The 27,409-nt window shown below is 36.4% G+C and overlaps 1 protein-coding gene across 3 annotated transcripts in view; it reads left to right on the top strand.

Moving 5' to 3' along the window:
- Nucleotides 1-27,409, top strand: part of PRKG2 (protein kinase cGMP-dependent 2) — a 121,064-nt gene that overhangs the window by 67,031 nt on the left and 26,624 nt on the right. The window contains exons 10-14 of one of the 3 annotated variants that reach the window (XM_037739151.1): nucleotides 393-491; nucleotides 2,119-2,185; nucleotides 4,410-4,546; nucleotides 7,243-7,332; nucleotides 9,440-9,581. In XM_037739151.1, coding sequence (XP_037595079.1) covers nucleotides 393-491; nucleotides 2,119-2,185; nucleotides 4,410-4,546; nucleotides 7,243-7,332; nucleotides 9,440-9,581 — 535 coding nt within the window. Of the gene's footprint in view, nucleotides 1-392; nucleotides 492-2,118; nucleotides 2,273-4,409; nucleotides 4,547-7,242; nucleotides 7,333-9,439; nucleotides 9,582-27,409 lie in introns of all 3 variants that reach the window. The other 2 variants (XM_017530203.2, XM_037739152.1) reach the window with 2 other exon arrangements.

Genomic DNA, 27,409 nt, shown 5'->3' with positions numbered 1-27,409 from the left:
CATATGGCTTAACTTAATTAAGCAAAGTTAAAAGAACCTGTAACCCCTGTAACCTGTTGATTCAGTAGACAGATCTTGTAAGGCTGTTCCATTTCCACTATCTTCTTTTAAAAAACTTGTTGTTAAACCTCAAATACAAGGCAGAAACCTATTTTTAAAAGTTTTCTGTTTTCACTAATAGCCCTTTTGCTTTTATAAATTCAAAGGATCAACTACATATAGCTTTTAATAACCATTCTATATATTACATCAACCTTAACATTTTATAAATTATTTTAAAAATGATTTATAAAGTCATGAATAACCAGCTAGTGTTTTATGAGCTTAGAAGAATGTCAAGTTGCCTTGGTAACTATTAGCACAGAGCATTTTATTTTATTTTATCTGTTTAGAACATTCAACCAAACTGTCGGTACATTCGAAGAGCTGCAAAAATACCTTGAGGGATATGTGGCAAACCTGAACCGTGATGATGAAAAAAGACATGCCAAGTAAGTGAAGGAATGTTTTCCTGAGCCAGAGCTGACTTCCGGCAGCTGATAAAGAAGGGAACAAAGGGTGTGACTTGCTGTGTGGTAATTCTTAATGTGCCTTCACTAGAAAATTCTGGAGAGTTCTTTTTAATATTTTTTCCGCAAAAACAGCACCACTTCCATTAGAATGGATATTATCTAAGTCTATAAGTAGTCTACTCCTTTTTTTTTGGGTGATGAGTAGGAATGTTAAGGAGAAATGTTCTAATCCAGGGCTTTACAAAAGGGATATTTTATGTTGCCTGGTGACTTAGCTCAAAAAAACATTAATACTTGATTACAAGTAAAGAGCAGGGTTACCATTAGAATTTTTTCAAAATATAAGGAAACCATTACCCAGGGATATGTGGAGGAGGGGTTTGAGTAGGTCTCTGAATGCAGTAATAGTGATTAATTTTTTTAAATTTACTAGAAATGTCTACTTTTGTTAAATGAAAATTATTTGAAAATTGTTTGCTGAAACATTTTTACAGTGAATGCTTAAGCATATGTTCACTAGATAGTGCTATCAAACCCATATAGTCAAAATTCTTAGAAAACTTAAATTTGAATAATATTCCGTCAGTACTTCATATGTTTTTTGCAAGCAATACGTTTGCAATTTTTATGCTGAAACCCTCTTGTGGTAACAATTTGTGAATATATAACCCAGAGCAGTAAATCTTAATTAAAAGACAAAAAAATTGGTATTTCTAAACAACAGTACTTAGATATAAAGTAAAAAATGTACTTGTCATATTTCACAAAGCAGTTATTTTGGTTCAGCCATGCAAAGCTTCAAGATCTGATAGAAGTAGAAAAACATAGGAAAGATTCTCATTGGGGCATTCTCCTGTATATGACGCAAAGGAAGTGGCTCTCTGGTTTTATTCTCTTTCATTGACTGCTTTTTATGTTTTTTTAAAATAGCTTTATTGAGGTTTATGTATTTTTAATTTTGTTTTGTTTTGTTTTGTTTTGTTTGAGATGGAGTCTCACTTTGTCACCCAGGCTGGAGTGCAGTGGTGTGATCGAGACTCACTGCAACCTCCGTCTCCCAGATTTAAGCAATTCTCCTGCCTCAGCCTCCCGAGTAGCTGGGACTACAGGCACCTTGCCACCACACATGGCTAATTTTTGTATTTTTTTAGTAGAGATGGGGTTTCACTATATTGGCCAGGCTGGTCTCGAACTCCTGACCTTGTGATTCACCTGCCTCAGCCTCCCAAAGTGCTGGGATTACAGGCATGAGCCACTGTGCCTGGTCATATTTTTAATTAAAATTTTTTTTTTTCACATTGAGGAGAAATCTAAGAGGTATATTTTAAATATCACAAACGATACCCATTTTATCTCTCATTGATTCAATTTGGCATTTGTCTGTTTCTTGGTGTATATGTATGTGTTAATTTCATGTTTGTTTATTCTATTGTTTTCTCCCTGCTTGGGACTGAATCTTATCCATAAAAGTTGAGATAGCCTGTGTGGCAACTATAAATCATAGTTACAGCAGAAATCAGACTGTCATAGGAGTGAAATTTATGTATGGCATGACACCTGCTTGATTATGGGTGTGTGTGTGTAAAGTTTCACTTCTCTTGTCCAGGCGGTCCATGTCTAACTGGAAGCTGTCTAAAGCGCTCTCTTTGGAAATGATTCAGCTGAAGGAGAAGGTGGCCAGATTTTCCTCATCATCCCCATTCCAGAACCTTGAGATTATTGCAACACTGGGCGTTGGTGGGTTCGGAAGAGTTGAGCTTGTAAGGGGTTTACGTTTCAAGCATCTGAGAGAAGCCTTTTGACATTTTTTTTTTTGTTTTATGTTCCAGCATATCTTGGAGGAATATATGAATTATTACTGCTATCTTAAATGTTGCTTTGAACTGAAATTGAGAAAGTAAACTTTTCATTCTGTATATTGTATAGTAGCAGGTCTGTCCTAGTAAGTAACTTGTAATAATCAGCTGCTAGTTCAAGCTTACATCACATCTTTCATGAATTTTGTTCTTGATGATTATCAATGTACCAAGAAAGCACTTACAAAAGGAAACATTAAAAATGTATTTTCTAACAGCAAATATGTGTCTATATACACATTTATGACACATTTAGTCTCTATTCACCAAAGAAAAGAAAAATGTGTCAAATGAAAATGCCACAGAAATGAAATATTCAGTGTTACAGTTCTGTTCTTTAAACAACTCCACTACCATGTCTGTATTTCACCTTTATTACCTTATTTTTGGGCTGCTCAAAATTTCATATGTGAGAAAAGACAAGATGAATGCAAGGGAACATTCGGAGAGCAGCCTTTTGTAGTGTTGATCAGGATATCTGGGAACTTACAGCCTAATTTCAGTTGTGCCTTCCATATCACCCCCTCTCTGAGCTATCAGCTTCCAAGGAGTAGCGAAAGTTAGTATTGTCAAATCAAGTGTTCTGAGGAAACTGTGGAGCAGAGATCTGTGACCTTACTGGGTACAGATGGCTCTGAGGTCTTGGCAATTACCAGGTCCTTTAGCCCATCAGATTTGTAAGGATTCATTAAGGATTCACCAAACCTTAACTTCTGGGAACTCTGTTGACCCCTTGGTCTGCTGGCTGGCCCTGGGCATGGTAGATTTGAAATGCTGTCAGGGAAGTCTGGACACTACACTTCACACCTAGTCCTTACTTCATCTCTGATGGGGTTGGGGACAAATGATTCCTTAGGACAAAGCATGTGTGTAATGTCTCTTATGCCTTAAGGACAGATAAAGATAATACCCGTCTGCAGTGGTATTTTTCATCAACGTTTGTGAGAAAAGGATTGAATTAACAAAGCTGCAATCTGTTTTTCTAATAATAATTGAAGCAGTAAATCCACCATTGATTTAAAAGTCATGGGCAACACTAATGGCAAACGTGAGCAAAATATGGAATGCAGTCATTTCTGTACAATATAGTTATTTGTCTAGCATAGTCTGCTTATGGAGTTTTAAATCTATCAAAAAAGTATTTTAAAATCTTTATTTCCTTTAGGGAAATACTCCACTGTGCATCTAGAGGAGTACTGTTTAATAAAACTGTGCTGAGGGAAATGTCCTGTATCTGCGCTGTTCAATAGGGTAGCCACTAACTAGACATGACTGTTGAGCTTTTGAAATGTGACTAATATAACTCAGGAACTGAATTTTTAACTTTAATTAATTTAACTTTAAGTAACCTCATGTGATTTGCAGTTATCATATTGGATCGTACAGATACAGAACTTGATTTCACATATCTTGCGTTAGACTGGGTGCAGTGGCTCAAATTTGTAATCCCAGCTCTTTGGGAAGTCAAGGTGGAAGGATTGCTTGGGCTCAGGATTTTCAGATTAGCTTGAGCAACATAGTGAGACCTCATCTTTATAAAAATTACAAAAATTAGTCCCAGCTACTCAGAAAGCTGAGCTGGGAGGATAGCTTGAGCCCAGGAGGTCAAGGCTGCAATGAGCCCTGATTGTGCCACTGCACTCCAGGTGACAGAGTGAAACTGGTTTTTAAAATAATAATAATAATAATAACAATAATAATAATAATATATCTTTCTTTGAAAGCAAAGTGAATAATATGAAAAAAATATCTGGCAATTCTGGTCGATTTTTTTATGTCACCCAGTTAAAAACAGAATAGCTATCTAACTATTAAGTCTAACAGAATTTTGTTTTAATACAAAAATTTTGGAGCCACATCCCAGATAGATGAACTATTCTAGAAATTATGATGAAAGGGAAGTGTGTACATTTGGATAAAAGTTCTCAGAGGGATAAGTGTTAAGGGCTTCCATAAACATGGAACAATTTTAACTCTTGTCAATTAGCATGTTTATGTAGCTATAAGTTAATTTTGATGTATCTTTCCATTTCTTACATAGGTTAAAGTAAAAAATGAGAATGTCGCTTTTGCTATGAAGTGTATAAGGAAGAAGCACATTGTTGACACTAAGCAACAGGAGCATGTCTACTCAGAGAAGAGGATCTTGGAGGAACTGTGCTCTCCATTCATTGTGAAGTAAGTGAGCCCTTGGCTTCCTAGGACTTAGGATTTTTGTACTCTTTATTTATTTAAATTATTTTTATTTTTATTTTTTCTGGGTACATAGTATGCACATATATTTATCAGGCATGTGAAATATTTTGATACAGGCATGCAATGCATAATAATCACAGCATGGAAAATTGGGTATTCATACCCTCAAGCATTTATCCTTTGTGTTACAAACAATCCACTTATACTCTTACAGTTATTTTACAATGTCCAATTAAATTGTTGTTGACTGCAATCCCCGTTGTGTTATCAATTGCTAGATCTTATTCATTCTTTCTGCTTTATTTGGTACCCATTAACCATCTCCCCCTCCACCCATGTCTCCCCACTACCTTTCCCAGCCTCTGGTAACCATCCTTCTATTCTATCTCCGTGGATTAAATTGGTTTGATTTTTAGATCCCACAAATAAGTGAGAACATGTGATATTTGTCTCTGTATGTCTGGTTTATTTCACTTAACATAATGATCTCCAGTTCCATCCATGTTGTTGCAAATGACAGAATCTCATTTTTTTGTATAGCTCTTCTTTTAAACTTTCCATGAAAGAGGGCAGAAAGAAGAGGGGGAGGTCTCACTCTGGATTCTCCATCCCAGTCACAGCAACAGTACTAAAAATTTTAGAAGTTTGAGATCTGGGGTCAGATGTTTTCCAGTTGTTTTTATTCTTGAGTAAACATCACAAAAGTGTGTGTTTATATATATATATGTGTTTGAGTATGTATATATGTAAATATAAAATTTTGGGGAATAATTTGAACTGGTTATTTTATTCAGACCTAATGCAGAACTGGGGACTAGGGAAGCAAAGATTTGTAAGAAACTCCTCAGAAAGCATCCTGATGTTGAATTTCTGTAGGGGTGGCATTTGGGTATATGTGGGATGCCAAGGTGGAATATACCCTGGTGTTAGCAGTACTGTAAGTACCAAAACATCCATGTCCTAATAGTTATTCTTTCCGTAACTGTCATAAGAGTTTGCAGAAAAAATATTTATTATAGGCCACAGCTCTCCATCCTTGTAAATTCATGGGTAGTGGCGTAAGCCAATTTATGCTTTTGTATATGTCTTAATGCCCCAGAGCATAGTTTTAGTGATCTGGGCAATTAAAGTGTCCCTATAATGGCTAGAATTTATGCTTTTTGATCAAATGCTTTAAAAGACACTTTCTGCCAATCTATATTTCCAGATCCATTTTTTTCCCTCAAGATTAACAAAGAAGTTTGAACCCAGGTGGTGCTGGCAATAGAGAGTCATGCAATTATCTTTATATTAATTATGTTCCTAGAATGGATGCCCTTTTAAAATTAATATTTCATTAATAAGCTATGATGAGCAGCTTCAGGGCATAGATTAGATTGCATTCATTGTCTTATCTTCAACTCTTTCCAAAGTGTCTGGCATGTAGTAGGGAAAAAATGTGAAGAATAAATATTAATGACAACATTTATTGAGAAATTAACATACCAGATGCTGCTATAAGTTATATCTTCTATATGTATAGATAATCAACACATTTATCTCACTGGTCAATTAGAATCAAATGTGTGTGTGTGTGTATATATATATATATATATATTTCAATGAATATATATCAATAATATATATATTAATGATATGTGATCAGTATAGAGTAAAATGAAAATATATGTTCATTGAGAAACAATGAGAAAACAGAGGTTGCAGAGCTGATAAATGTCTGACCTGGATTCAAGCCTTGGCAGCTTGGTTCAGAACCCACACTTGGAACCATTTTACCTGATTGCTTCTTCTATCTCTACATGATATGGCTGCTCTGCTGTCTGCTTTGGCCTGGGTGCAGTGCTAGGCAGAAAAGGAGGGGGGTCTCTTGATGATTAAGACCCCAAAACTGCTTTTACACAACGTTGAAATTGATGCCCTGCCCAGGTCCCATTTCGGAGCTGAGCCCCCATTCTCCCAGTTTCTAGGAGTGTGGTTGTCAGCTGAAGACTCTAGCTCACTTCCTCTCTGGACATTCGTTTTTGATTGTTTTTTTGGTGAAGAGAACCACCTTGCCCAAGATCATATGCTGTCTTCAGGGACATCCGTCTAACAACTGCAGGGCCCCTTGAAGCTGAGACTTTTGTCGAAACTAAAACATAGCCCAATTCTACTTCCTTCCTCCCTGGCAGACATTGTTTCCAATTGCACTCCCCTCTAAACTGACTGCTTGCAAATCTGTCTCAGAGTCTATTTCCAGGGGAATCCAACATCAATTAACCAACTAGGGGACATAAGACATGGACATGAATAACTACTAAGCAAGGCAGATCTTAAAGACCTACTCAGAGGTCTCTGAGTTTTTGGAAAAAGGAGAGGCCATATTTGGTAATTAGAATAATGTGCTGTTTTGTTTAAAAGATGGCCTTGTAGATTGACCCTGAAGAATGGATAAAATTTTTACAGTAAAACTGAAGTTAAGTTCACTCTGTGGTTAGAGAAAGGGCAATCTAAGTAAAGAAATCCATAGGAGCAGAAGACAGTAGGGAAATCAGAGAATTTGGCCAGTGTAGTTGTGGGATATTTATATGGAGATAAGGATTATTGTTCATAATGTTATGGTGATAGTTCTAAGCAGCTTTAAAAAGGTTTTTAAACTAGATTTCTAAAAATAATCATGTTTTTATCTGTCTTCACAGATTATATCGTACTTTCAAGGACAATAAGTATGTATACATGCTTCTGGAGGCCTGCTTAGGTGGGGAGCTATGGAGTATATTAAGGGACAGGTAATGAAAAAGTTTGTGTACTCACATCTGGTCTAATGGGTGCTATATTTATGATCATTTAAAAAGGCATAGAGGAAATTATTAGGAAATTATTATAAGCAAATATCATGTGATAAAATAAAGCAGTAATAGTGATATTTTATTAGCTAACACTACAATAGTGCCATAACACCCCACAAGGTGGTTGTTGTCATCTCTATTATAGGGTTTAAAGAATCCCAGACTAGAAAGAAGGTGAACTATCCCAGATTACACGAACAAAGCAGAGTCAGGGTAAAAACCCAGTTGTTTCTGATTCCAAATCTAGCAGAAGTAGGATGGTAAACAACGGTGGGGGTGGAGAGTGCGTAAGCCCTCACTGAAAAGCAGAGCAAGATGCCTGCAAATATTCAGTTTTACACAAGGGATGGTTCTCACACAATTAAAACCACAGTTACTTCCTAAGCACCACCTATGTAAAAGGCTCCAGAGTGCACAGTCGGGGTCAGGAGGAGAAGCTCTAGACAGTGTGGACTTTTCTAACCAAAAGAGTAAAAGTAAAAACTTTTTCTCCAATGAGTTCGGAGCTTCCTTGGGAGATTATGTATACAGTTTTAAAACATTTCATTGTTTAGTGAGAAAACCAAATGATGACAAAGAAGTTGAAAATTTGTAGTTAAATGTCAAATAGTGTTGTAGATGGTAAGCTTCAAGGAGGGGAGAGAGAGAGAGAATGTGATGGTAGAGGAAGGATTTGAATTAAACTCTAAACATGACCAAAATTTGGAAAGGCAGAGAGGTAGGGAAACTGCTTTAAGACAGAGCAGGGAAGTTGGGGTAGTATTAGGTCTCTTTGTGGATGAACAGAAGAATTTGGGTGGAAGATAAAGTCAACAGAAGAAGGCATGAGAATGTAGATTGGATTAGATTGTGGGAGTTGCTGCAAGGCCACATATTTAGAATGATACCTGGGCCAGTGTTTTTCAAAGTTGGCCACACAATGCATTCACGTAGAAAGCCTTTACACAGTAATACTGGGCCCTAATGCCAGAGGTTATGATTTATTTAATCTGGGATGGGGTCCAGTAAATGATTTTTTAAATGCTTCTCAGGCAATTTTAATGTGCATTTATGGTTGAGAATCACTGACTTAGGCAAGAAAATAACATTGAGCATCTGAGTTGACGATGAATGTGTTGTGTCAGGAACATTTTGTTGGACAGATTTGAATGGAGAGAACCTGAAAGGATGAAGAGACTTTCATGACACCTGCAAATGCATTAGCCTCTTCTATCTTTGCTTCAATAGGCAAATTTGTTGAGAAAAACGAAATCATTTTAGGAAAGGGACTTATCGCTACCTGTTAAGCACTGTGCTTAATCCTGAAAACACTTTTAAGTAAGTAGCAAACCCGTTTTACTGATATGGATTCTGAGCCTTTGAACAGTTAAATGACTTGATCAAGGATATAGTTAGTAAAATAAACAGGTGTCAAATGTAGTTTCTGTCACTCCAAAGCCACATTCCTCTGTGAGACCATTTGGCAAATAACCACTACATTAAAAAAAATTCAGTCTGTAAAACTACACCTAGTGCTGAAAGAGGGGACTAATAAAAGATCAAGAGGCACCAAAAAGAAAAGAGTTATGTCCCCATTTCTACCTGGGTTACTCTTACGTACTATGCAAACAGGAAATGAAAATAATCATTTGAGTCATTTTTAAGTCAAGTAATACAGTGCAAAAGTCTGGGTTAAGCTCTCCACTGAAATAGTTGCAGTTTCTCCAGAGTTTGTGATGGGTGTTTAAAGAAGGTTTTTGTTTTGGATTTTTGTGTTTCACATGTTCATGTGTGATTACCAGAAACAGTTACTGGTATTTTAATTTTAGTGAAATAGTTCTTGTTTGTATCACATATCTCCCTGAATTGCCTTATGATTTGCAAACAGCTTAATAATATTTTATTTTAAAATGTATTATTTTATACAATGTATAAATGCATTTTATTGTTGATACCCTGCAAAATATTCATATTGCATAAATTTGCCAATCCAGTAATTGATTTGACACCTAGAACAGCACCAAAGATGTGTATCCAGAGTATTAAAGGGGAAATGATTTCATTGCAGAGGCAGCTTTGATGAACCCACCTCCAAATTCTGCGTTGCTTGTGTGACAGAAGCATTTGATTACCTGCATCGACTAGGTATTATCTACAGAGACCTGAAACCAGAAAACTTAATTCTAGATGCTGAGGGTTACCTTAAATTGGTAAGACAAGTTTTCTCACTTACAGTCTTATATGAATTTTTTCCTCTGGCAAACGTTGTGTTATAGTTGCAACTTTCTTTTTAATTTTGGTGCAGCTGTTGTTCTCTCTTTGGGGGATATGGCCTTTGAAATTTAGAGACAATACAGGGAGCAATGTTACACGTACATTATTTTTGACCTAAGAATTTATTAGTAACTCCCACTGAAGATTCATAGAATAGATTGCCTTTAAAATTGGATTTTTTCAGTAGTTTTGTTTAATTTTTAGTAATTTTAACTATTTTTAAATTGATAATTGCTACACTTAGGGAGTGGCTATGAGGAATAAGAAAAGGTGATAATATGATTGCTGCCCCAAGATATCAACTGTCTGTATAAAAAGAGAAGATAAACATAGAGACGTTAGTACTTTTCTTGGACTCTTTGGAGGTGATTATAATTGGCCCCCAGGGTTTAAGATCACAACCCTGGAGTACAGACTTCTTGAGGATAAAGACTTTCCTTGCTGTCCATCTCTGTAACTTGCCAATCCCTAATATGAACTCCTTTGAACATCACACTAAAGAAAAAAATTATTACCAGTCACATAAACTGCTTTCAGTGAGAAACTGCAATAGACCGAATAGTCATAACTGAGGGGAAAGCAAGGCACTTTGGACCTCAGGAAGGAACCCCACTAGAATGGGGAACCCAAGCTTTTTCCTGAGTCCATTCTCACTTTAAGGATGTTAAACAATTTCTGGACTTAACATTTACAAAGATATTAAAAGTTTCTCACGTCAGAACTTGTATAAGAGGAAATAAAAATAGCTACCATTGAACGGGCAGTTACTATGTTTAAAGCTACTGTGCTAACTAAACCTTTTACAGTTAACCTATTTAACAATCTATAAGATAGGTTAGATAGGTTTTATCACCTACATGTTATAGTTGTATAATTCATCCTTAGGAATTAAATGTATTATGTGTAATTGCTAAGATATTGTTCTCCATGGTAAAAGAGTAAAATAGAAGCCCTTTCATGTGAAATCTGGCTAACTTCCAAGAAACATTCTTATTCATTCAAGCTTTATTTTATCCATGAAAGATAGCTTTGAGAACTGGTGAGTTACTAACACTAGCCCCCAATCACTTCTGTTTTTCACAATTCCTTCCTTGGTTATGCCCTCTACATTGCTTTACAGAAATCCTTTGGAGTATTGCAAAAGTAAAACTAACATGAGGGATGCAGACAATTCAGTAGCTCCATCTCTTTTTTCTCATAACTGATTTTCTTAAAAAGCTGTTTTTTAAAAAGCATTTCCCATGTATGGGCATAGATGTCAGTAAGTAACTGCTGTTATCATTCTGCTAATTCATTTGCCAATCAGCTAAACAAAGAATAAGAACTACATTTTTCAGTAATTAAAAAGTAAATATTGAATATTTCAATTTCTAGCTGTATATTAAGCTACATATCTTGAAATCTTCTCACTACAAAATGTCTACTGGATGAAACACGAAAACAGTATGAAATACATGGCTGAGTTTATAAGACAGCATTAGAATTCCTCTGGGGTTTGAAAGCAAACTCAAGCAGTGGTATCTGGTGGAAGTCACACATTGAAGCTGCCATCCGACTTGCACCTAGCAATCCTAGCAGTCTAGAGTTTTGATTTTAGTAGCTGTGCTCCTTGGCAACAGGGGACCAAGCTTTGGACCTATGTAATGTGAGTAGGTGAATCAGAGAACATTGCATGAAACTAGGAATCATATAGATTAAACTCTCACAGAAATAGAAAATAAGGAAAAATATCAAATTTATATTGACAGGTTACATGCAAAGAAACATGCTTTACTCATTTTTGGCTCTTGGTAGAGGAATAAAAACCTCTCCTCTAAGAATTCTTGGCCGCAGGTTGGTCTTAATGGAGGTTGGGTACCCAGTTTTCAAGGATGGAAAAATCTAAGCAACAATTTAAATGAAATGAATCTGTTTGTGGCATGCCCAAGGTCCCAAGAATCAATGTATATTCCTTTTGGAAGCTACTCTGAACTCAGGACACAAAGAACTACTGGATCTAAAGTTCTAGGGAATATAAGCCAACATTAAAAAAAAAAATAAATGTATGAGGAAAAAAGCTATTATAAGCATTAGAGTCCAGGAACAAAAAGAGGAGAAGAAGACACATAAGTGCCTCATTTATTGGAGTAATCAGATATAGACTATAAAATAAATACATCTAATATGTTTTAAAACTAAGAGAGGGATAAAAAATGAGCAAGGATCAGACACTCAAAAAAGATCCAACAGGTTTGGAAGGAAACTAACAAATAGAGCATCTAATAAGAAATTAAGAGTATGTGCCGGGCGCAGTGGCTCAAGCCTGTAATCCCAGCACTTTGGGAGGCCGAGGCGGGTGGATCACGAGGTCAAGAGATCGAGACCATCCTGGTCAACATGGTGAAACCCCGTCTCTACTAAAAATACAAAAAATTAGCTGGTCATGGTGGTGCGTGCCTGTAGTCCCAACTACTCAGGAGGCTGAGGCAGGAGAATTGCCTGAACCCAGGAGGCGGAAGTTGCGGTGAGCCGAGATCGCGCCATTGCACTCCAGCCTGGGTAACATGAGTGAAACTCCGTCTCAAAAAAAAAAAAAAAAGAAATTAAGAGTATAATGATTGAAATTATATATGCAAAGAAAGCTTTTATTAATGGCGGAGTAGCTTGCATTGGACTACCCTCTTGATAAGAGTAATCGTAATTGAAGGCACTGAAAAGAAGCAAGAGTAGATATGCAAGCTTTGTACAAAGGAAACCATATGAGTGAGATTCACATTAAAACAACTGTTATGCAGCTGTTCGCTTCAGAACACTCTTCAATGTATAAGGAATGGGGAATAAGCCTTTCGTTAAAATTGCACCACCTCATGGTAAGATAGCATCTTTTATCAGGTCATGAACAAGGCAAGAATATCTGCTCTTACCTCTTTTATTTAACATTGTAATATAGGTCTTAGCAAATTAAATAAACTAAGAAAGAAAAATGAAAGCCCTAAGATTATAAAGGAAGATGTTACCTGTGTCTATCTGCAGACAACATGAGTTTTCATGTAGAAAAGTCTGAAAAATCTACCAAAGAGGTACTAGAAACAATAAGTTAAGCATGATTATAGGTACAAAGTCAATATACAAATAAAAATTCCACTTTTATATACTAGCAATAAAAATTCTTAAATGAAATAAAATAACCTTCATAACACTAAAAATTATAAAATAATTTTGAGTAAATTTAATATGTAAGAAAGTATTAGACCTCTACATTAAAACCCACAAAATATCACTGAGAAAAAAATAACTAAATGGCAAAAAACACTATGTTAATGGATTAGATAATTTAATATTTGATAAGATACTCTCCCCAAATTGGTCTAAGATTCAATATGACTGCATTAAAATTTTGAGCAGCAATTTTTTAAAGAATAGAGGCATTTATTATAAAATTTACATATATATGCAAAATTATTAGAAGGGTCAATAAACACTTTGAAAAAGAATAAAACTTAAAAATGTATGCTATCAATATCAAGACTATAAAGCTACAGTAATCAAGGCAGTGTGATATGGGTAGAGAAATAGACAAATAACTCAGTCTAATAGAATAAAGTCCAAAAATAAACATGCACAGTCAGCACAAAAATCTTTTCAAAAAGCGTTGCTGAAACAATGGGATATCCATATGTGGAAATAAAGTAACCTAAATCCTGCCACAAACCATATACAAAAGTTAATCCTAGGTGAATTTTAGACCTGTAAATCACCTAGACATAAACATAGGGTAATATTTTCACAATTTGAGGTAGGCCAATATTTCTTATAATAAAAATAATATTAATTTTAAAAGAAAAAAAGACAAACTGGGCTCCATCAAAGTTAAAGATTTCTGATCATCAAAATACACTGTTAAAAAAATAAATAGTCATGCCATAAGCTGTATTAAAATATTTGCAATATATGTGTACCTGACAAAATGCTTGTATCTAGAATCTATAAAGAACTCTGACAAATCACTAATAAAAAGACAACTTTTAAAAATGATCAGCATCTTAAAAAACCACTTCACAGTGGCTGGCAAAATGGGTGAATAGGAAGAGATCTGATCTGCAGCTCCCAGTGAGATAAACCCAGAAGCCAGGTAATTTCTATATTTCCAACTGAGGTACCTGGCTCATATCATTGGGACTGATTAGACACGGGGTGCAGCCCATGGAAGGTGAGCAGAAGCTGGATGGGGCATCACCTCACCCAGGAAGCACAAGGGGTTAGAGAATGTCCTCCCCTAGCCAAGGAAAGCCATAATACACTTGTCCTACGGTCTTCGCAATGTACAGACCAGGAGATTCCCTCAGGTGCCTTCAATACCAGGGCCTTGGGTGGCAAACACAAAACTGGTGGCCATTTGGGCAGACAATGAGCTAGCTGCAGGAATTTTTTTTTCATACCCCGTTGGCACCTGGAACACCAGAGAGACAACCATTCACTCCCCTGGAAAGGGGGCTGAAGCCAGGGAGCCAAGTGGTCTAGCTCGTTGGATCCCATCCTCACAGTGCCCAGCAAACTGACATCCACTGGCTTGAAATTCTTGCTGTCACCACAGCAGTTTGAAGTTGACCTGGGATGCTGGAGCTTGGCAGGGGAGGGGCATCCATCATTACTGAGGCTTGAGTAGGCAATTTTCCCCTCACAGTGTAAACAAAGCAGCCAGGGAGTTGGAACTGGGCGGAGCCCACCACAGCTGCGCAAAGCCACAGTAGCCAGACTGCCTCTCTAAATTCCTCCTCTCTGGGCAGGGCATCTCTGAAAGAAAGGCAGCAGCCCTAGTCAGGGGCTTATAGATAAACTTGCATCTCCCTGGAAGGTGGGTGCAGCTTCAGCAGACTTAAACATCCCTGCCTAGCAGCTCTGAATTGAGAAGCGGATCTCCCAGCACTGTGCTCGAGCTCTGCTAAGGGACAGACTGCCTCCTCAAGTGGGTCCCTGTCCCCCATCCTTCCTGACTGAGAGACACCTCCAAGCAGGGGTCGACAGACACCTCATACAAGAGAGCTCCAGCTGGCATCTTGTGGGTGCCCCTCTGGAACAAAGCTTACAGAAGAGGAGCAGGCAGCAAACGTTGCTGTTCTACAGCCTCTGCTGGTGATACCCAAGCAAACAGGGCCTGGAATGGACCTCCAGCAAATTCCAGCAGACCTGCAGCAGAGGGGCCTGACTGTTAGAAGGAAAACTAACAAACAGAAAGGAATAGCATCAACCTCAACAAAAAAGACATCCACACAAAAACCCCATAGGAAGGTCATCAACATCAAAGACGAAAGGTAGGTAAATGCATGAAGTTGAGGAAAAACCAGCTCAAAAAGGCTGAAAATTCCCAAAATCAAAAAGCCTCTTCTCCTCCAAAGGATCACAACTCCTGAGCAGCAAGGGAACAAACCTGGATGGAGAGTGAATTTGAATTGACAGAAGTAGCCTTCAGAATGTGGGTAATAACAAACTTAACAAACTTCTTTGAGCTAAAGGAGAATGTTCTAACCAATGCAAGGAATCTAAGAACCTTGAAAAAAGGTTAGAGGAATTGCTAACTAGAATAACCAGTTTAGAGAAGAACATAAATGACCTGATGGAGCTGAAAAACAACAGGAGAACTTTGTGAAGCATACACAAGTATCAATAGCTGAGTTGATCACGTAGAAGAAAGGATATCAGAGACTAAAGATCAACTTAATGAACTAAAGCATGAAGACAAGATTAGAGAAAAAAAAATGAAAATAAATGAACAAAGCCTCCAAGAAATCTGCAACTATGAGAAAAGATCAAACCTATGTTTGATTGGTGTACCTGAAAGTGATAGGGAGAATGGAACCAAGTTGGAAAACACCTTTAGGATATTATCCAGAACTTCTTCAACTTAGCCAGACAGGCCAACATTCATATTCAGGAAACACAGAGGACACCACAAAGATACTTCTTGAGAAGAGCAACCCCAAGATACATAATTGTCAGATTCACCAAGGTTGAAATGAAGGGAAAAATGTTAAGGGAAGCCAGAGATAAAGGTCGGGTTACCCACAGAGGAAAGCCTATCAGACTACCAGTGGATCTCTCTGCAGAAACCCTACAAGCCAGAATAGAGTGAGGAACAATATTGAAAATTCTTAAAGAAAAGAATTTTCAACCAGAATTTCATGTCCAGCCAAACTAAGCTTCATAAGCAAAGGAGAAATAAAATCCTTTACAGATAAGCAAATGCTGAGAGATTTTGTCACCACCAGGACTGCCCAACAATAGCTCCTGAAGAAAGCACTAAAGATGGAAAGGAAAAACTGGTACCAGTCACTGCAAAAACATACCAAATTGTAAAGACCATCGACACTATGAAGAAACTGCATCAACTAACGGGCAAAATAACCAGCTAGCATCACAATGACAGCATCAAATTCATACATAACAATATTAACCTTAAAGGTAAACAGGCTAAATGCCCAAATTAAAAGGCACAGACTGGCAAACTGGATAAAGAGTCCAGACCTGTCAGTGTGCTGTATTCAAGACACCATCTCACATGCAAAGACACCTGCTCCTGAATGACTACTGGGTAAAAATTGAAATTAAGGCAGAAATAAATAGGTTCTTGGAAACCAATGAGAACAAAGACACAATGGACCAGAATCTCTGGATACTCCTAAGGCAGTGTTTAGAGGGAAATTTATAGCACTAAATGCCCACAGGAGAAAGTGGAAAAGATATAAAATCAGCAACCTAACATCACAAAAAAAGAACTAGCAGGAGCAAACAAACTCAAAAGCTAGCAGAAGACAAGAAATAACAAAGAATAGAGCAGAACTGAAGGAGACAGTGACACAAAATCCCATTCAAAAAATTAATGAATCCTGGAGCTGGTTTTTTGAAAGATTAACAAAATAGTTAGACCACTAGCCAGACTAATAAAGAAGAAAAGAGAGAAGAATCAACCACACACAATAAAAAATGATAAAGGGAATATCACCACTGATCCCACAGAAATACAAACTACCATCAGAGAATATTATAAACACCTCTATGCAAATAAACTAGAAAATCTAGAAGAAATGGATAAATTCCTGGACCCTTACACCCTCCCAAGACAAACCAGGAAGAAGTCAAATCCCTGAATAGACCAATAACAAGTTCTGAAATTGAGGCAGTAATTAATAGTCTACCAACCAAAAAAAGCCCAGGACCAGATGGATTCACAGGCAAATTCAGCTCATCAAAGATGAGCTGGTACCATTTCTTCTGAAACTATTCCAAACAATAGAAATAGAGGGACTCTTCCCTAACTCATGTTATAAGGCCAGTGCCATCCTGATATGAAAACCTGGCAGACACACAACAAAAACAAAATATTTTAGGCCAATATCCCTGATGAACATCAGTGCAAAAATCCTCAATAAAATACTGGCAAGCTGAATCCAGCAGCACATCAAAAAGTTTATCCACCATGATCAAGTTGGCTTCATCCCTGGGATGTAAGGCTGTTTCAACATAAGCAAATCAATAAACATAATCCATCACATAAACAGAACCAATGACAAAAACCACATGATTATCTCAATAGATGCAGAAAAAGCCTTCGATAAAATTCAACACTGTTTCATGCTAAAAACTCTCAACTAGGTATTCATGGAACATATCTCAAAATAATAAGAGCTATTTATGACAAGCCCACAGCAAATATCATACTGAATGGGCAAAAGTTGGAAGCATTCCTTTAGAAAACCGGCACAAGACAAGGATTCCCTCTCTCACCACTCCTATTCAACATAGAATTGGAAATTATGGCCAGGGCAATCAGGCAAGAGAAAGAAAGGGATTTAAATAGGAAGAGAAGAAGCCACATTGTCTTGATTTGCAGATGACATGATTGTATATTTAGAAAACTCCATTGTCTCAGCCCCAAATCTCCTTAAGCTGATAAGAAACTTCAGCAAAGTCTCAGGATACAAAATGAAAGTGGAAAAATCACAAGCATTCCTATACACCAGTAATAAACAGAGAGCCAAATCATAGTAAATGGAGTGAACTTCCATTTACAATTGCTACAAAGAGAATAAAATACCTAGGAATACAACTTAGGGATGCGATGGGTATGTGAAGGACCTCTTCAAGGAGAACTACAAACCACTGCTCAAGGAAGTAAGAGAGGACACAAACAAATGGAAAAACATTCCATGCTCATGTATAAGAAGAATCAATATTGTGAAAATGGCCATACTGCCCAAAGTAATTTATAGATTCAATGCTATCCCCATCAAGCTACCATTGACTTTCTTCACAGAATTAGAAAAACAACTTTAAATATGGAACCAAAAAAGCCTATATAGCCAAGACAATTCTAAGCAAAAAGAACAAAAGTGGAGGCATCACACTACCTGACTTCAAACTATACTACAGGGTACAGTAACCAAAACAGGTATAGAGACCATTGGGACAGGACAGAGGCTTCAGAAATAACCCACGCATCTACAACCATCTGATTTTTACAAACCTGACCACAACAAGCACTGGGGAAAGAATTCCCTACTTAATAAATGGTGTTGGGAAAACTGGCTAGCCATATGCAGGAAACTGAAACCAGACCCCTTCCTTGCACCTTATACAAAAATTAACTCAAGATGAATTAAATATTTAAACATAAGATCTAAAACCATAAAAACCCTAGAAGAAAACCTAGGCAATACCATGTAGAACATAGGCATAGGCAAAGATTTCATGACTAAACAGCAAAGGCAATGGCAACAAAAGATCCAAAGGGGTCTAATTAAACTAAAGAGCTTCTGCACAGCAAAAGAAACTATCAGCAGAGTGAGCAAGGAACCTACAGAATGGGAGAAAATTTTTGCAATCTATCCATCTGACAGAGGGCTAATATCCAGAATCTACAAAGAACTTAAACAAATTTACAAGAAAATAACAACCTCATCAGAAAGTATCTGAACAGACATTTCTCAAAAGAAGACATTTATGCAGGCAACAAACATATGGAAAAAAACTCATCATTACTGGTCATTAGAGAAATGCAAATGAAAACCGCAAGGAGATACCATCTCACACCGATCATTAAACGTCAGGCAACATCAAAAGTCAGGCAACAACAGATGCTAGAGAGGATGTGGAGACATAGGAATGGTTTTACACTGTTGATGGGAGTGTAAATTAGTTAAAAAATCAGTGTGGCGATTCCTCAAGGATCTAGAAACAGAAACACCATTTGACCTAGAAATCCTATTATCGCATATATACCCAAAAGATTGTAAATCATTCTACTATAAAGAAACATGCACACGTATGTTTATTGCAGCACTGTTTACAATAGCAAAGACTTGGATCCAACCCAAATGCGCATCAGCGATAGATTGGATAAAGAATATGGGGCACATATACTTCATGGAGAACTATACAGTCCTAAAAAGGATGAGTTCATGCCCTTTGCAGGGACATGGATGAAGCTGGAAACCGTCATTCTCAGCAAACTAACACAGGAACAGAAAACCAAACACCACATGTTCTCATTCATAAGTTGGAGTTGGACAATGAGAACTCATGAACACAGGTAGGGGGACATCACACACTGGGGCCTGTCAGGGAATGGAGGTCTAGGGGAGGGATAGCATTAGGAGAAATATCTAATGTAGATGATAAGTTGATGGGTGCAGCAAACCACTATGGCACGTTTATAGCTATGTAGCAAATTTGCATGTTCTGCACATGTATCCCAGTACTTATTATAATGATAATAATAAGACTTCACAAAAGAAACTATAGAAATGGTCACTAAGCCATGTCAGTAGCCATCAAGGAAACACAAATTAAAACCACATAGGTGCCATTTCATATCTACTTAAAAAGATTTATAATACTGAGTGTTGGTGAGGATGTTTCTCTACGTTTCTGTTAGGAAAAGAAAATCCGTTTCAAAGAATATCTAGTCAGTTTTTCATAGAGTGAAACATATACCTAGTCTGTGACAAGAAATTCCACTTTTTAGGTATTTATTCAGGAAAACTGAAGTCATATCTTCAAATATCTTGGCCACAAGTTCTATAACAACTTTATTCCTAATAGCCCCCAAATTGGAAACAGCCAAAATACCCATCATCAACTGAACGTATAAACATACAGTAGTGCACTCAGCAATGGAATGCTGCTCACCAGTAAAAAGAAACAACATGAAAGCATTTTTTAAACTGACAAGCAGAGGAAGCCACACACAGAAGAGAACCTTCTGCATGATTCCATGTATCAAAGTTCTAGAGCAGGTGGCAGACATCAATACAATGCTCTGGGAAAAACATTTGACTGGAAAGGAACATGAGGGAATTGAAATAATGGGAATGCTTACATCTTGACAGTACAGTAGCTGCGGCTACATCAGTATAATATGCATTAAAATTCAATGAACAGTACACTAAAAATCAATAAATTTTATTGCTTATAAATCAGTTTTAAAAACTGTAGCATAAAGGTTAAATAGCAGATGATTGCCCCAAAAAAGAACACAATCTGTTAACTGAAAGATAAATTTAAGTAATTTACATAGAATAGAGACATGAAAACATGGAACACAAGAACGAGAAATAAAAAGAGTTGGAGAACAGAGTGGCAAAATCATATAGAGAATGAGGGAAAAGCAATATTTAAGAAATAAAAACTGAATTTTTTTCAGAAATTAAAAAAGATGCCAATCATCAAGTAAGGGGACCCCAACAAATCTAAACTGGGATAAACAAGTTCCTATTTTACATAACAAATCACTCCAAAATATAATGGCTTGAAACAACAATAATCATTTATGGTCTCATGTGAGTAAGGAATTTGGAAGTGATTTTGCTTGAGATCTCTCAGGAAGTTATAGTCAGGTGGTGTCGGGGGCTGCAGTCACTGGGAGGCTCACAGACCCATTAGACTAGAGAAATTGAATCCAAGGCGACTCCCTCATGTGCTGCAAGCTGATGCTGGCTATTCATTGGGTGCCTTAATTCTTCTACAGGTAGGCCTCTTCCTGGGACTGGTTGAATGTTCTCAGGGCATGGCAGCTGGCTTCCCTCCGAGTGAGTCATTCAAGAGACAATGAAAAAGCTATAAAGCTTTTGGAAGACCCGCTCTTCAAAGTCACACAATAGCATTTCCAATGTGTTCTTTTGACTACACAGGGCCTGCTCTTATTCATTGTGGGGTGAGGCACGTCAGAGTACCAAAAGGATATCATGGATGTTAGTTCTTGTAGTAGTGAAAGTACAAAACAAAAACAAAGACAAAGTCTTAAAAGCTATCCCAAGGAGAAAATATAGTTTACATATAGAAGAATAAAAATTATGCTTTCAGTTGACATCTCAGCAGCAACAATTGAAGCTAAAATACAGTAGAATTTAAAGTTTTGAAAAAAAGTAAATGAAAAACTTGCATTATATGCCCAGGAAAACTGTCTTTCAGGAAGGGTTAAATAAAGACATTTTCAGAAAAAGATAAAGGGTGTTTACTTCTAAATACAAAGGATATGCTAAAGGGAGAAAAAAAAAAGATCCCTAATGAAGAATCTGATATGCCACAAAAAGTGGTGACCATAAATAAATAGTAAACATATTAACTTTTTAAAAATTATGGCATAAAGTAATAATTGTCATTCCCATATATAGTATTAAAATTTTAAAAAATGTGAAGTAATTGAACATGCAAACTGAGAGTAGGTATAATTGGAATTAAAATAAAGGATAGAAGTTTTTTTTTTATTGCATTTTAGGCTTTGGGGTACATGTGAAGAACATGCAAGAGGAATTTTTTTTTGAGAAAATGTTATTTTAAAAAAAGCTGCAAAAGAGAAACAGAAAATCTAAAAAGTAATCAAAGAGAAATCATAAATTAAGAAAATAGAAAATAAATACAGTGTATGTAAATGGATTTTACTTAATTCTCCATTTAAAAAACAATTGTCAAATACATTTAAAAAATAAAAATGACCTATGTGATGTTTACAAGATATATGCTTAAAATATGAGGATCCACAGGTTGGAATTAAAAGGGTGGAATTCCTGGAGATAAGTGGGGTTACCACGTGATCATGAAAGACCAATTTCACCAAAGTGATATAAAAATAATAATCTTTTATTTACCTAATGAAATGTTTCAAAAATAAAAATAAAAGAAACTCGGCAGATAAGGACATAAGAGCAATTGCATAAATTTTAATATATGGTCCTCAGAAATTGGTAGAACATTTAGATCCCAAATCACTAAAGCTTTAGAAGATGTATACAACACAAATAATACACTTCATCTAATGGGCTTGTATAATATTGTTCCCTATAGGTGGTGAATACACATTAACAAAATGTCATCATATACTGGGACATTAAGCAAGTTTCATGAAGTAGAAAAGATGGGACCTGATTAGGTTGGCAGCCCGGCAAAGCTGTTTTAGCTGACGTTCCTCAGCGGACAATGGGACGGAGGCTGGAAAGGGTGGACCGAGGTGGGGTGTCCCCTGTAGCAGTACAACAGGACTTCCATCTGGGTGATGGACACTGTGGACAGTCCAGTTTTGGATACAATGTCTTATAAAAGTGACTTTGGTCTCATTCTACAAATTCTGATAATTGGCATTTTTATCCTACTTCATCAATTATTGGCAATATCTGTGAGAGGTCAGATACCTAAGGAAGGCAAGTAAGGGAAAGTTTGCTTGTCTGTTTGTTTTTCAGCAGAGGAAAAACCAGGGAAATCCCAGAAAAAAAGACCTAAATAAGAGGAGAAAAGTCTGGAGTTTGGAAGTGTGTCTTGGAAGCCTGTAATGGTGTGTCCTTTCTTAATAATTACAGATGATGAGTTTGTGCTGAGGGATTAAGACCTCATTCTACTCTTATTCTTTAGTCATGATTGAGATTGTCAGCCTGATTTTTTCTAAAATGAATATCTCATGGGTTCAAGCTGTTTTTATCAGAAAACACACTGAGTGGAGATTAAAGAACTAAAGGATCATGAAAACTCTCACATCATTATATCTTACCTGCGCATCACAGAATTTCCTATATCTCACTTCACTTTTCAGGCCGAGAAGAGCTGATGAAGGCAATAGTGGTTAATAACCTTTCTTCTGGTTGTAGTGAATGAATCAATAACAATATTAAGATGTAGGGCAATACTTAAAGAATTTAAAGGAAAACGCACTTTGTTCTCAACCTATGTAGCATTTATATAATATCTAGCATTTTTGCAATTCTTCAGGAGAAAACTTGGTTTTACTCTAACAAATAATAATCCAATAAATCTCAGCTGCTGCTCATCAATAAATGTCCTATATGAGTATATTGTTAACTCATGTGAAGTAGTACACCTCAGCTAAAATTCAGAGCCTGCCTACCTGCTTTTGCACAGGATGTGTTAACAGAGCAATTTAATCTTATACAGAGTATAAGAAAATATAATATAAGACATATTAAATGTTGATATCATTGCCTGACTCTTGATCACCTATCTGCCTCTCTACGCTGATAGCCCTGTAACGGCAAACTCTGCTAGGGTGTTTACTGCTGAACTTAGCATGTAGTTTAGCATATGGGAATGAATGAAACCAAAAGTCTTTTGAAAAGATCAACAAAAGCAGTAAGTCTCTATCCAGATTAACTAAGAAAAAAAGAGACAAAGAGTGAAGACATAAATTATTAATATCAGAAATGAAAGCAGGCACATGGATTTCATAGATTTCATGGATATGGATTCTACATATTCCATGGATATTAAAATGATAAGAATACTATGAACAGCTGTGTCTACAAATTTGATAATATAGATGAAATGGACTAATTCCTTGAAAGACACAATCTGTCAGAAGTCACACAAGAGGAATAGACAATTCAAATAGGCCTATATCTCTTAAAGAAGTTAAATCAGTAATTAATAACTTTCTGGAGCACAAAGAACCAGACCCAGATAGGTTTAGTGGTGAATTCCAGTCAACATTTAAGGAAAAAATAATACTGATTCTCTACCATGTCTTTCAGAAGAGAAAGCAGAGGAAATACTCGGTAACTGATTCTATGAGGCCATCATTACTTTAATACCAAAAGCAGACATAGACATTCTAGGAAAAGAAAACTACAGTCCAATATCTCCCATGAATATAGATCCAGAAGCTTCCAGGAAGATATTAACAAACAGAATATGTATAAAAAAGATTATATACTACAACCAAGTAAAATTTATTCTAGGTATTCAAGACTGGTTCAATATTTGAAAGTGAGTGAATGCAATCCATTACATCAGCAGGTTGAAAAAAAAGAGGAATCAAATTATTATATCAATAAATGCAGAAAAGTCATTTGACAAAATCCAATACTCATCCATAATAAAAAACTTTTAGTAAACCGTTAACAGAACAGAACTTTCTCAACATGATAGGGATATCTACAAAAAGCCTACAGCTCACGTCATCATACTTAATGATGAAAACCTAGAAACTTTTCCACTAAGATCACAAACAAGGCAAAGATGTCTCCTCTTACCAACCCTTTTCAGTATTACACTGGAAGTCCTAGTTAATGCAGCAAGACAAGGAAATATAGGGTACAAGGATTTGGAAGGAAGAAATAAAAGTCCTTGCTCACAGATGATGTGATTGTCTATGTGGAAAATCTTAAAAAATCAACAACAAAACATCTCATGGAACTAAAAGGCTCTTATAGCAAGGTTGCAGGATACAAGGCTAATATGCAAAAATCAATCACTTTTCTATATACTAGAAATGAATAATTAGAATTTGAAATGAACAACACTATACCATTTACATTTGTACTCACAAAAATATAATAAGTTTAAATATAACAAAATATATGTAAGATCTATGTGAAGAAAACAACACAAATTTGATGAAAGAAATGAAAAAAAAAAAAAACCTAAAATAAATGTGGAGTATTCCATGTTTATGGATTGAAAGACTCAGTATTGTTAAAAGAAAAACTTCAGTCAAATTAAATTTAAAAGAATTAAATGGATCAATGAATGATTCATGAATCGGGCAGCCCCAGAATCACAGCAGATTCAGGGAGTCTCTAGGGGTACCTCATGGTCAGAATAAGTTTTTAGACAAAAAAAGGAAAGTGACATACAGAAGTCAGAAGTAAGATACAGAAACAGCTGGGGATTGGTTATAGGTTGGTGTTTTCCTTATTCGAACACCGTTTGAACACCGTTTTAACACTCGGCAGTGTATAAGTGGTTGAAGTATGGTTGCTGGGATCGGCCAAGACTCAGCTATTGTTACAGGCGCATACTCCAAAGTTAGGTTTTCAATCTTGTCTACCTATCTGGTTAGGTTGCAGTTTGTCCATGAGGACTCAAATATAGAAGTATGGACTCCTTCTCAGGCCATATTTAGTTCGCTTTGACAGTATCCTTAATATGTCAGTTCTTCCCAACTTGATCTATTAATTCAATTTAATTTCAATCAAACTCTCAGCAAGTTATTTTGTATATAGTGAGAAACTAATTCTAAAGTTTATATGTGGAAGCAAGAGACCTAGAGTAGCTAATATAATATTGAAGGAGAACAAAGTCGGAGGACCGACACTTCCCAATATCAAGACATACTATAAAGCTACCATAGTGAAGAGTGTGGAATTGACAAAAGGAAAGACAAATAGATCAATGGAACAGAATATACAGCCCAGAAATAGATTCATGGAAACATAGACAATTGATGTTTGACAGATAAGAAAAAGCCATACATGGAGCAAAGATAGTCTTTTCAATAAATTCTGCTGGAACAATTATACATCCAGATGCAGAAAAGGTAAATCTAGATACAGAACGTGTATGCTTCATGAAAACTAACTCAAAATGGGTCAAAGACCTAAATATATAATGAAAAACTATAAAACTTTTAGAAGATAACATAGGAGGAAATCTAGAGGACTTTGAATATGGCAATTATTTTTCAGATTCAACACCAAAGGCATGATCCATGAGAGAAATAATTGATAAACTGGACTTCATAACAATCAAAAGCTTCTTGACTGGACCCAGTGGCACAGATCTGTAATCCTAGCACTTTGAGAAGCCAAGGTGGGTGGACCACTTGAGCTCAGGAGTTTGAGAATAACCCGAGCAACATGGTGAAACCCCATCTGTACAAAAAACACAAAAAAGTAGTGGGCATGGTGGCTCACACCTGTAGTTATCAGCTACTTTGTAGGCTGAGGTAGGAGGATTGCCTGAGCCCAGGAGGAGGAGGCTGGATTGAGCAGAGATCATGCCACTGCACTCCAGCCTGAGTGACAGAGTGAGACCCCGTCTCAAAACAAATAAAAAAACAAACAAACAAAACAAACTAACACTTCTGCCCTGTGAAAGACTGTTTAGAGGATGAGAAGACAAGCCACTGGCTGGGAGAAAATATTTGTAAAAAACATACTTGATAAAGGATTGCTATAAAAATATATAAAGAATGCTTTAAATTTTAAGAAAGCAAACAACATGATAAAATAATGGGCAAAAGACCCGAAGAGACACCTCACCACAGAAGATATACAGGTCTCAAATAAGCATATGAAACATGTTCAAAATTGTAAGTCTTTAGGGAATTGCAAATTAAAGCAATGAGATACCACTCCACACCTATTAAAGTGGCTAAATTCTAGAACACTGGCAACACCAAATGTTGATGGGAATACAAATGGTACAGCCACTTTAAAAGGCAGTTTGAAGGTTTCTTGCATAACTAAACATACCTTTACCATGTGATCCAACAATCATGTTTCTTGATATTCATGGAAAGCAGTTGAAAATTTCTGTTTACACAAAAATCTATACACAGAAGTTTATAGCACCTTTAATCATAACTACCAAAACTTGACACAGAGGATTTTTAGGACAGTGAAAATACTCTGTATGATACTGTAACGGTGGAAACATGTCATTATACATTTGTCCAAATCCATAAAATATGCAAAACCAAGAGTGAATTCTTATGTAACAGGTGGACTTCGGGTGTTTATGATGTGTCAATATAGGTTTATCAGTTGTAACAAGTGTTTCATCTGGTGAGGGATGTTGTTGATAATGGGGAAAACTGTTTACATATGGAAGCAGGAATTACACAGGAAATCTCTGTGTCATTCCCTTTTACTGATTGCTCTAAAAAAATGAAGTCTTAAAATTTTTTAAAAAATGTTATTAAATTGCCACTTTACCAGATTAAATGAGAAAAACATGAGAAAAGCAATTATATAACTACCTTAGTGGATGCTGAGGAAATGTTAACATATTTCTACATTCAGTTATGAAAAAATATCTTAGCAAACTGTGAAGAAAAATGATTTTATTAATCTAATGAACGATATCGTACACAATTTAGGGCAAACACTGTACATAATTGTGAAACATTAGAAGTGTACCATTGACTCTCAAAAGTCAGTGTTATAAGCACTTCTATTCACTATTTTACAGGACATCCCAATGCAGTAAACTATGAATAAAATTAAAAGATGGATTGGAAAGTGAACAATAAAACCTTCCAGGTGAAATGATTAAATCTATGCAAATCCAGAATATAACAAGAGGCTGGGCACAGTGTCTGTAATCCCAGCACTTTGAGACACCAAGGTGGGAGGATTGCTTGAGTTCAGGAGTTCGAGACCAGCCTGGGCAATGTGACCCCATCTTTACAAAAAATATAAAAATTTGCTGGGTGTAGTGGTGTACGCCTGTAGTTTTGCTTAGTTGGGAGGCTGAGGTAGGAGGATTGCTTGAGCCCAGGAGG

The sequence above is a fragment of the Cebus imitator genome, unplaced genomic scaffold (assembly GCF_001604975.1).
Source record: "Cebus imitator isolate Cc_AM_T3 unplaced genomic scaffold, Cebus_imitator-1.0 Scaffold64, whole genome shotgun sequence".
Taxonomy (NCBI): Eukaryota; Metazoa; Chordata; class Mammalia; order Primates; family Cebidae; genus Cebus; species Cebus imitator.
The sequence above is the reverse complement of the archived record's forward strand: the minus strand, read 5'-3'. Positions and strand labels throughout refer to the sequence as shown.